General features: G+C 39.5%; 1 protein-coding gene across 5 annotated transcripts in view; it reads right to left on the reverse strand.

The window, feature by feature from the left end:
- LOC116260362 (TOM1-like protein 6) overlaps positions 1–12,290 on the reverse strand; it is a 45,405-nt gene that overhangs the window by 15,132 nt on the left and 17,983 nt on the right. For 3 of the 5 annotated variants that reach the window (XM_031638655.2, XM_031638656.2, XM_050079380.1), the window contains exons 7-9: positions 5,714–5,799; positions 4,079–4,285; positions 3,751–3,951 (exon numbers count right to left, since the gene is read on the reverse strand). In XM_031638655.2, coding sequence (XP_031494515.1) covers positions 3,751–3,951; positions 4,079–4,285; positions 5,714–5,799 — 494 coding nt within the window. Of the gene's footprint in view, positions 1–5; positions 3,665–3,750; positions 3,952–4,078; positions 4,286–5,713; positions 5,800–12,290 lie in introns of those variants that run through there. The other 2 variants (XR_007574166.1, XM_031638657.2) reach the window with 2 other exon arrangements.

The raw sequence follows: 12,290 nt of genomic DNA on the forward strand, positions 1-12,290 counted from the left end.
AGAACAAGAGTCAGATTAAAAAATGACTTTACATTGTAAGTCGATAGCTAGCTGCTTCACAGATATCAAATTAACAGGAAACTGAGGTGCATATAGCACATGTGTAATAGTGCCTAAATGTGGAAGATAAATATCACCGCTACCCAAAACAGGGGACAACTTGCCATCAGCCAGCTTAACATACTGTGGTGTAGAAAATCTGACAAATGATGAAAAATTTTTTGGTTGATTACAACAATGTCTAGAAGCGCCCGAGTCTATCATCCATGTCATACCTGGATCAGCAGTAGGAGCACCAACAGAGAATGTTGAATCTACAACAGCAGCATTGGTAGATGTAGAGGCAGATGTAGAGCCAGACCTCTGAGCAAGAACACGATCATATTCATCCTTACTTAGGTTATGAGAATATGACATAGATATAGAATGATCAGTAGAAGACTCAACCATAGATATTGTTGCCTTTGAATGAGTTGCCTGGGATGAAGAAGGACCTCTGCTTGTGGTGATTCTACCTCCACCACGTCCAGAGGAAACATTAGACCTGAGGTGAGGATGTTTGTCCCAACAACGGTCCTCTAGATGACCAATTTTGCCACAATAAGAGCACTGAAATCTGCCACGTCCAGCACCACGGCCTGTACCACACTCCTTAGTGCCTCCAAAAGAACTAGGGCCCCGTCCTCCTGATATCACAAGTGCAGAGACTGGTATGTCATGCGTAGTCTGAGAAAGAGTGGCTGCAAAACGACTCAGCCTATTATACGTGTTAGAATTTGAGACTTTGCCACAGAGTATTCTGAAGATGGGCCAGATAAAAACTTCGCCACCATACCAGTCTCAACGTGTGATGCATAACAAGGAAGAGCCTTTAACCGTTCATATGCAGCAGTCAAAGTAGCAAAATATTGAGATAGGTCCTGATACCCTTGTCGAATGTTGCATAACTCCTCTTCTAGTTGTAGGATCTTGATTACATTAGTGGCATGCGAGTATGTCTTTCTCAAGAAAGACCACATATCCTTGGCCTTGGTATAATATGCAATAGTTGGGGCTATATGAGACTCCACACTATTCATAATCCAAGACATAACAATATAATTATCTTCATCCCACGCAGCATATATTCCTTTTTTCTCAATAGGTTCATCCTCCTCAAGAATATATTTCTTCCTATGACCAGCCACCGACATTATGAATACCCTAGACCATATTTCATAATTTGAGCCATTAAGTTTCATCGTGGTTCCATAAGAGAATGAATTCCCAGCCATCTTGTAGTCAGTAGACCCTTCAGATTTACTGTTTTCAGCCATAGTAAATAAAGAAGACCAGATTGACGCAAACGTTTAAAGAAAGAGGGCTAGGAAATTACTGTCACTTCAGATCTGGTTCAGCCGATGACAAAAACAAGAATGAACTCCCAACGACTGAAGACTGTTGCTCCCAACGACTGAAGACTGCTGCCACTTATAACAGCAGCTAGTTCTCATAAAACTTCTTGTCCACGTGTCAAAGAAATCCACGAAATCAAACAAAAACTTGTACTAAGGATCAGCAACAGTCCTCACGCAGCCTTTCTTTACTGAATTTGTATCCACGATCTATAGAAAAAATCTGATCATATTCAAAAACCTGAATTTATAAGCAGCACATAGACTCCACAAAGCATCCACAACACCTCACGCAGCTTGACTTTACCGAAACTGTATTTACGATCATCACAAACCACAGCGTCACACGTCACGCTGCATCCACAATAGTCTCTTCATACGACCAATATGAGGATCTGATCATGCCTTCCACATAGGCGTGATCAGGTCCTCCTTCTCACGGCACGCCCAACCCCTATTCCCTCACTGTCTCCTTATTGGGTGATAAGAGGGAATAAGGAGTAGCGGTGACAAGGGAGAGGACGAAAGAAAAAGAAAAGGAACGAACTCACTTGGCTGTTCGCCGGAAAGATTGTCGCCGGAGAAGATGGTGATCGCCGGAGAAGGTCACCGGAAAGCGCACTCTGCTGTCGACGCCCACACCCGCTCTGATACCATGTTACGAGATAGAGAGAGAGGCGGCAAAAAGTTATCTATGCATTACGTGACCCTAATCTCTATTAAGAGATTAGGGTTAGGGAAAATTACAAGAGAAGTCCACTAAAAATAACAAAACATTTAAAGAGATCCTCCCTAACTTCCTAATATTTCAGAAACCCCTTTTTGTATCTTTAACAGTACAAGTATAGACAGAAACAGAAACTAGAGGAGTATATTAACTGCACAAATATACACAATTCGTGAGGATCCATAGGATAAGTAGTTATTCTTAATCACAAGTTGATCAAAATTTAAATCGGTCAAATGGAATGAATGAAATGGAGCACATAGTACTGGAAGAAGGGATCGGCTGCTCCTTGTTAGTTATATTATAATATTTTTATCATTATCTGATAATACATCATGTAATTTAAGTATTGGATGGTTCCTTGGAATAGGAAAGAATAGCCAAGGCAGGCTAGCATGCCTATTGTATCTTGAAAACCCAACACTTTGAAAAAGGGAATAGATGGAGCCAACAAGCTCAACTTAGAACAGAAATAGGTCCACTGAACATAGGAAGAGAACTAACCTGGCCCGAAATCAATCCCGGTGTCTGTCTTTGAGCTGTCACATAGCCAGCTTTAGTTTGATTCAAAAAGAGCTACTAGCAAAGACACTAGGTAATATGAGACACAAATATATAGGGCCCCAAAAATTTTCTAAGAACTTAGATATAAGACAGCTTTCAAACCTTCCTAACAGACGGATGTCAAAATACACTCCTCCCCCTCCCTCTCTCGTATTAAGGAACACGCTTCCTCCCATGTTGGACCCTAGGTCAAAATGTTGCGTTTGACATTAACTTGAATGACTGTGGACCTATGTCACACGAGTGCAGGTACGGGTACGGGGATACGGGTACGGACACGGAAATTTTCAAAATTTTCGGATACGCGGACATGGCAAATTTTATATTCTAAAAAATGATAAAATAAAAAAACATTAAATTAGTAGTTCACTCTTACAATCTCGTAAGAAAGTTTGTTTTATCACAAAAGTGCTGAGTATTTGAAAGGATTGTTCATGAAAATAATTGGATGCATCACAAAAAAATGATAAAATGAAAAAAAAATTAAATTAATAACTTTTATTTTTTGGCGTGTCCCAGCCGTGTGTCCGGATCCGCGTGTCCGCATGTTGACACGGATACGCAGGCTAATTTGCCGTGTCCATGTGACATAGCTGTGGACCAATAGTAACTTGGGTGTTTGGTCTAATGCATTTTCAATTCGTCCCATAGTGGTGCAGTATCACATAGCTAGCTTAGTTCACACACAAAAAGCTAAGAAGGTGACAACTAGATAGTATGGACACAGATACAAAGGACCCTAATATATGACTATTATGCCCTCCCAATAAATGGAGTGTTTTACAATTGATTACTTGGAAATTAGATAAAAGTTTAAGCAGCAACCCTTGAGCATAAAATGCAACTGGATACAAAAGAGCACAAAGCCAAAGGGGAGGCTTGAGAAACACAGATACTGGTATAACTGCAACCAAATTCCAAGCAGCATGCTTCAGTATTATAGATAATCTCCCAGAACTCATAACAAAAATTGAAACTCCTGGCCAAGACAGAAAACCATGAAAAATAACGAAGCAAAGAACTCAAACTAGAGTTTTACTTGCTAATAGTTTCATAGAACCTAACCTGCGAGCAAGTTGAGAAAAACCATCATTATCATCACCATCTTCTGCTTCATCCATTCCCTTCTCATCGTGAGGCACTATCACCGGGACCCTGGATTCTAGTTCTTCACTGTCATGAACTGCTTGTGCTATTTTGTCATGGTCGGTGCCAACAAATTGGTTGACATTTAAGGTCAGGGATTCCATTGGAATCGGCTCACTCCTGCGATCATTATCATGCCAGATGGTTAAGAAATTTTAAATAAAAGCATTTGCTTTCAGGACAGGCTAACCAGCACCCCTGCAGCTACACAAGTTTAAGAAACATATTACTGTCAGTAAGGCCTAACCTGGGAACAAGATGAGCCATCTCACCATCTTCAGACTTACATCCTTTTTCCACTTTCTGAGGAACTGGAGATGCAGCGTGCAATTCTTGAGTCGATTGCACTTGTTCAGGTGGTGAAGGGGAATATGATGCTTTTGCATCATATTTGGCAAGCACAGCTTGCAGATTATCACTCAAAGTTAGAGCTTCTTTCAGTACTGCCTCATCCCTGTAATTGCAATCACATAAAATAAAATGCTTCTTAGACACATACACATGAAAAGAGAGACAGAAACAGGAAACTTCACACTAGATTGTACGTCCTTTTACAATTGTATTTTAAGAACCAAAGAACTACTGATCCTTCATACATTTGATTAAATTTTGCCACCAAAGTATGTTAACATTTTATTTGATTTGACAGCTTTTCTGAAATTTTCAGTGACAAAAAAAGGCTTCCATTGATAACTACAGTCTACAGGTACAGCATATTAATAGTATTTCATATTTGAAAATCCTAACGTAAGTTTGATCACACACACTCACAGAGTCCCTATTGCTAGTGTACTGAATTACACAATAAAAGCATGACATTATGAGAATCTACAAACATCATTTGAAAGTGTAGTCAGAAATATCAGCATTATTTTCAAAATAGTCATAGTATCATAAAAAGGAAACAATCAAAACAGAAAGTTATCGGTCATCTAATTCTCATGAAAATATCACGATACTTTCCTCAAAAACATTTTAAAGGTGTTTGAACTTTTAAATATTTTTTTCTTTTAAAATTTTAATAATTATTTAAAAGGTTTTAATGTTTTCGTAATAAAATTTGTACGACTCCTAAATTTCATAATGTACTTATTATTTTTATATATTTTTTTATTTCTTGAAATCCCAAGACTTTCCAGAGAATAATAAACTTCCCCATTAATACCCAAGAAAAGCCTTGCCAGCAGAGGCCCAATAGCTTTATCTGTGGCTACAATTTTAACTCAGGTCACCATCGACAAGAGAGGAAATTTTATCAGCTGCTAACAACCAGAACTCCATAGAAGCTAATGACAGAACCCATTAATTTCTAAATTTGCGAAAATGAATTTCTCTTGACAGACTAAATTTAAACTTCAATTGAAGAAAAAAGAAGTTGAGAAAAGTCCACAGATCTTACTATGCAGCACTTGTAAAGAACATTCATTGCAAAAGATCAAATATGCAGCTACAGAATATCTTGGACATCTAAATATTATTTAGGTTTGTCTTTAAAGGGACTAAGACGATGTTATATGATGCACGTCACAAGGCAGAAAAATTTAGAAACAAAAAATTAGCTGCTTGGAGGAGAAAGAACTAGAAGGCAAAACAATTCCATTTATTTGCATGGTAAACAATTTTCTCCCTTTTCTTCTTCATCTTCAAAAGTTTTAGTTATCACAATTTATTTGATAATTTCATGAGATTTATTAGAAAACAGTTGCAAGATTTGCCTCACAAAAAATACAGCTGACTGATATTTTTGAATATGAATGAAACATTTCATAGTAAAAGTATACATCGATTGCATTTACCTTTTAAGCTTCAAGTTCTAGGCAACATACAACAACCTGAAGTAAATCATCACTACTTTAGTTAATATAACCAAGATAGTACTCACTCTATCATGTTAATTAGTTCTACAATTCTCTTCTGGTTGATGCAGCACTGATTGACAAGATCCAAGACCACTTCATCCTTCAACGCCTATTAAGGCAAAAAACACAATGAGCAATTGAGTGCTGACCAGGATGCAGGACAGGACAAAATCGATGCAGCCATTCTAATGAGATCATTTACATGCATGTAGCTTTCATAGTGGTTTCATTCAGTACACTTTAGAAAGGTTATCACTTAAAACAAAGAACAATTAAATTGTCTAACAATAACAAAGAACCACATAAGAGAAGGTTGCCCAAGTTAGATCCTTCCATTATTGCTAGATCATGAATAACAAATGATAAAGATGTCGAGACTTCAGGAATAGTTCATAACAATATGAACATCAAAACTCAACCCTTTACGGGCATATCTGGTTGAGTCATTCATATACCTTAGCATGAATAGACTTAATCATGTCGCACATGCTGTAATGTACCTGGACATCTTCAGCAAGCACCCACTTAATGCATGAGTGCTAGCTGAGGGATGGATGTAAATAATAAATTCCGCCATATATTTTTTTTTTCACTAGGGGGAATATCTTATATCATGAAGGTTGTGTAAAACTGGACTGTAGAGTCAAGAAAATAAATATAAATCTTCGACAATAATGTCAAGAAAAATGGAACTCAGAAGCTGAATGAGAAAAAAATTGTCCATAAATATTAATGAATGCTCCAAAAGAAGTTCATGAAGATATGAGAAACAGTCCCTTATTTGTAGAGGAGAGAATACATGAATAAGGAGAAGAGCTAGTCATTGAGCTAACTCCAATGGCTAGTTAGAGTCTGGTTTTAATCAGACACAATATATGTTACTTCCGGCCGTCATAGAGAGAGAAAAATCACTTAATTAACTAACCCTAAGCTCAATAATAAAGAGAGTAGGGCAGCGGTAGAGACTTACAAATAACGTAACCAAAAATAGAAAAATGTTTAAAGAGAACTCCTAACTATTAACTATTGCACAAGACCACCTAGAAACTGAAAGTCTTCTAATTCAACACTCCTCTTCAAGCTTGTCACAACATCTAGAGAAATCACCAATAAGAAGAGTTTTGGTGAAGACATCTGCAGTTTGATCTTCAGATAATACATAAATGGCGGTTATGGTTTCCCCTTGAACAAGGTCCCGAATGTAATAGTAGTCCACTTCAATATGTTTAGTTCTCTCATGGAAAGCTGGATTGTTTGCAATGTATGTGGCTGCCTTATTGTCACAATACATCCTTATGGCAAGAGGAACTGACATACTTAGGCTAAATGGATTTAGCCTAAGTCATTTCAGTAGTAGTTTGAGCCATAGCCCTGTACTCAGATTCTGTACTAGATTTTGACACCACACCTTGCTTTATGCTTCTCTAGGATATAAGATTGCCTCCTACAATACAAAAAATCCTGTGGTAGACTTCTTGTATTCGATTGAACCAGAATAGTCAACATCACTATAGGCTTCTACGTCCAAGGCATTGCCTCTTGTGAAACAAAGTCCTCACCACCATTAATGTTGCATCCCAATGAACTTTCTTGGGTCTTTCTATGAATTGACTTAGCCTCCCCACTGCAAAGCTAATGTCTGGTCAGGTTACAGTACATAGAGGAGCTTCCTAATAAGGGAACTGATCGAGAATCCACTAATTTTGATTGGTCATCATGAAGATGTATGTGTAGATTCGTAGGTAGAGTGGCCGATTTAGCTCCTAGCATCCTGGTGTCTTGCAATAAATCAAGAACATACCTCCGTTGGGATAGAACTACACCTTTCCTATTGCGAGCAACCTCTATTCCCACGAAACATCATAGTTGACCAAGATCTTTCGTCACAAAGTGTTTTTGAAAAAACAACTTTGTATCAAAAATTTCTTGATCGAAGACGCTTGTCAGGATTATATCATTAACATAAACTACTAGAATGGGCATACCCCTGGAATTCTTCTCTGATATTAGGATAGGTAGTGGGTAAGATGATCATGGCATCTCAGTAGAGGTAGGAGAGGGACTATAACAAGGTTGAGACTCAAAGAACGTGACATCCGTATTGATATACTCCTTTTGAGTTAAAGAGATTAAAACATTTGTAACCTTTATGATTTCTGGAATAGCCAATAAAGTGGCCAATTTATTACATGTAGGCCCAAGGATGTGAACAAAGCATGTGCAACCAAATATTTTGGGAGCGATCGAAAACAAGGGTAGTTGTGGGAACACAAGCTTAATGGGAAACTGGTTGTCCTTGGAGGATGAGGGTAAACGGTTGGTCAAGTAACAGGCAGTGAGAATGGCATCTCCCAAAACATATGCACGTAAATGAATATGAAGCATTCGGGAACGTGCCACATTTAAAAGTTGGTGATGTTTTCACTCAGCTACTACATTTTGCTGGGAGGAATAGGGACAAGTAAATTGAGGGGAAATGTCATTATCATAGTAAAATTTCATTAATGTAGATGTCTTGAACTCAAGAGAGTTATTAGTGCAAATGTTTTTAACAAGAATACCAAACTGGGTCAGTATTTCAATAATAAGAGTACATATGACTTCAGACATTTCTTTCAAAAGGAAAACCCAAGTGACTCGAGAATAATTATCAACAATGACAAGAAAATAATGAAATCTAGACCTACTAGCAACTTTGTCAGGACAACACACATCAACATGAAGAAGATCAAATAATCCACAACTGGAATGGACTATGACTTGATGAATAACTACTATGGGTGTGCTTGCCAAGTTGACAAGCTTCACACTGGAACGACTGTGGTACTGATAGATGAGGAAGTAGGTGACAGAGCTTGAAGATGGATGGATGACCCAGTCTAAGATGCCACTGAAAGAAGTAGAACAATGAAGAAATCGAGGAGGTTGTAATACTGACAGAATCAGACAAGATGTAAATGTTCCCCTGCTTATAACCTCCACCAATCTTCTAAGTCCTAAAATAAACATAAACCAGAGTAAAATGTAACACGAAAATGTAAGTCATTAGTCAATTGTCCAATTGATAAAAAACTAGTGGGAAACTCACGAGCATATAACACATTAGGAATTGTATAGACTGAGAAATCTTAACATCTCCATAGTCCATAATAAGAGACCATCTGTCATCTGTAAGTTTCACATGACGAGTCTGAAGTAATGTGTAGAAGAAGATAAACAATGAAGGTCTACTATAAAAGTGCCTCCATGCCTTTAAATCAATAACCCAAGTAGTACTTGTATCATGTGGAGCAGTATTGGCAGACATAGTACTGTATATCATAACTGTAGAGGCCAAAGGCTAAATAGATCTGTGTGCTAAAAATTGCTCACACTCTGACTTGCTAGTATTCACTATCATAGTCTCTGAACGATAAGAAGACGAAGACCCTTCTATTACTGATGAAGCTGCCTGGACAGATCTAATAGAAGACTATAATGAATTCTTGCCCTGCTTAGATGGAACACCTCTGCCTAGGGATGTAGCGGAATGACGACCATGTTTATCCCAACATCTGTCTTCCAAATGTCCTATTTTCCCATAGTAGGTGCACTGGAATCTCCCACGACCTTCTCCTGACCCTCAGCCTGTGCCCCTCCCCCTTGAGAAACTACCCCCACGGCCTCCTGAAGCCATCAAGGCAGAGACAGGAGAAGGTTGGGAAAGGGTCACAGCAAGACGGTAGAGTCTATTGCAAGTCTCGGCAAAGTCAGGGATTTCTATTGTAGTCAACATCTACGCCTTCACTACTGCATATTCGAGAGAAAGCTCCTGTAGAAATTTTGCTACCATAGACTGTTCACCATGAATCTTGTGGCATGTGGGACATGGAAGACGCAGAGCTTTTAGTCTTTCATAGACTGACTTGATGGAAGTGAAGTACTGAGCAAGACTTTGATCACCCTATCGTAAATTAAGTAATTCCTCCTCCATTTACAAAATCTTGCTAACATTCTTGTCATTAGAGTATGTTGTTTAAAAAAATCCTACATCTGTTTGGCAAAGGTATAATATGTGTAGAAATACGAACAAGAAGGAGACGAAGAGAAACAATGATCACGATGTAACGTGGAAAACCCTCAACACGAGGGAGAAAAAACCACGAATGAGGAGGAGTTGGTGCCCACTAGCAGCCAGACTCTCTCTCTCTTAAGATTATCATTAACACTTAAGGATTAGGGTTACATGACTTAAGTAGAGCCCAAAACGGGCTACAAGGCGGGTCGGGTATGGATCCGGACCCGAAACACACAATCTATCAACACTCCCCCTCAAGTTGGGCATACATATCAAACATGCCCAACTTGGATACATTCCTCTCAAATGAAGCTGAAGGAAGAGCTTTCGTCAGAACATCAGCAGTTTGGTCTTCAGACTTCATGTAAGGTAAGATCAACTCTTTCGCATCAATCCTTTCCCGAATGAAGTGACGATCAATTTCAACATGTTTTGTTCTGTCGTGAAGAACAGGGTTGTTGGCTAATGTAGAAACACGAACCACAAAGAGAGAGTAGAGAACGAATACACAATATACGTGGAAAACCTCAGAAAGAGGTGAAAAACCACGGGGAAGCTCTGACCTAGGGGCTCACCGCAACCCTAGGAGAGAGAAAATTATATTTCACTTAATTCAACACTTAAACATAAGTGACAATATAAAGAGGGAGAGAGGAGAAGCCGCCTAGGGTACCGAGCCCACCTCGGTACCCGCGCCCCATAGAACCGGGTCCAGATATGGACCCGGTTCCCACAACAACATATTCTAACACTCCCCCTCAAGCTTGGCATACATGTCAAACATGCCAAGCTTGCTAACATTCTTTTCGAATGAAGAAGTACAAAGCCCTTTAGTTAGGACGTCTGCAATTTGATCTTCAAACTTCATATATGGCAGAATCAGCTCCTTTGAGTCAATGTATTCCCGAATAAAGTGACGGTCAATCTCCACATGTTTGGTCCTGTCATGTAGCACTGGATTATTTGCAAGATTAATCGCAGACTTGTTGTCACAGTACATCTTCATTTTATCTCCCAGTTCCACACCGATATCAGTCAAAAGAATTTTCAGCCACAGCATCTCTGTAACCCCCATTGCAACAGCCCTGTACTCAGCCTCAGCACTAGACCTCGAACATACTTCTTGCCTCTTACTCCTCCAAACAACTAGGTTACCTCCAAGAAAGATACAATACCCTATAGTGGACCTCCTTGTGTCAGTGCAACCTGCCCAATCTGCATCTGAGTAGCCCTCAATAGTAAGTTTGTCTTGTCGAGTATACAGCAGTCCTTTTCCTGGGTCATTCTTTAGATATCCCAACACTCTTTCTGCACTCTTCCAGTGACAATCCGTGGGAGCATGCATAAATTGACTTAGCACATTTACCGCATACGTGATATCAGGGCGAGTTAGAGTAAGATAGATAAGCTTACCGACTACCTCTGATATCGCCCTTTTCCTTCCTCATCCAGAATAGTGCCCGTCTTGATACTTATCTTAGTCCCCGACTCCATAGGAGTAAGATAGGGCCTACAACCAAGTTTACCTGTCTCCTTTAGTAAGTCAAGAGTGTACTTCCTTTGATTCATAACCAGCCCTGTCTCTGATCGGGCAATCTCTATCCCCAGAAAGTATCTCAGCTTACCCAGATCCTTGAGGTCGAATTCTTTAGCTAATCTCTCCTTCATCTTTCTGTTTTCTTCTTCATCACTGCCAGTGACAATCATATCATCAACGTAGACAAGGAGAAGACTCACCAGACCATCTCTCTGCTTTATGAATAGGGTATGATCTCCATTTCCTTGCTTGTACCCAGTAGACTTCATAACGATCCTTAGTCTCTCAAACCAAGCTCTAGGAGACTGCTTCAAGCCATACAAAGCTTTCTTGAGGTAACAACATTTTCCCTCTTGAACATACCCGGGAGGCATGCTCATATAGACTTCTTCCTCCAGATGGCCGTTCAAGAACGCATTTTTAACATCAAGCTGGTCCATGCGCCACTTCCTGTGCACAGCAAGAGCAAGAATAACCCTCACGGTCTTCAACTTTGCAACCGGGGCAAAGGTCTCAAGATAGTCGATCCCATACTTCTGGCTGAACCCCTTTGCAACCAGACGAGCTTTATATCGATCTACAGTGCCATCAGGTTTGTACTTCACGTTGTAAACCCACTTAGAGCCAACTAAGTGTGTCCCTTTAGGGATATCAACAACTTCCCATGTTTTGTTCTTATCTAACGCACCCATCTCCTCCGTCATAGCATGTAACCACTTGGGATCATCCTTAGCATCATCCACCGACCTGGGAATAACAACTTTGGATAAGGTTGTGATAAAACATTTGTAATTTGTACTGAGCTTAGCATAAGAAACAAATCTCTGAATAGGGTGAGAAGTACATGACCTGGTGCCTTTGCGCAAAACAATGGAGAGCTCTTCATTCGATGGACTTGGGTCATCCGGGGAGATCACAGGATTGGGATTAGTTCTATCCTCATCACCAACATCTTCCACTGTAGCTTTCTCCTTTCTGACATAAACCTGGCCAAACAAGTGATCCC

This window comes from Nymphaea colorata, chromosome 9, assembly GCF_008831285.2.
Source record: "Nymphaea colorata isolate Beijing-Zhang1983 chromosome 9, ASM883128v2, whole genome shotgun sequence".
In the NCBI taxonomy this organism is placed as follows: domain Eukaryota; kingdom Viridiplantae; phylum Streptophyta; class Magnoliopsida; order Nymphaeales; family Nymphaeaceae; genus Nymphaea; species Nymphaea colorata.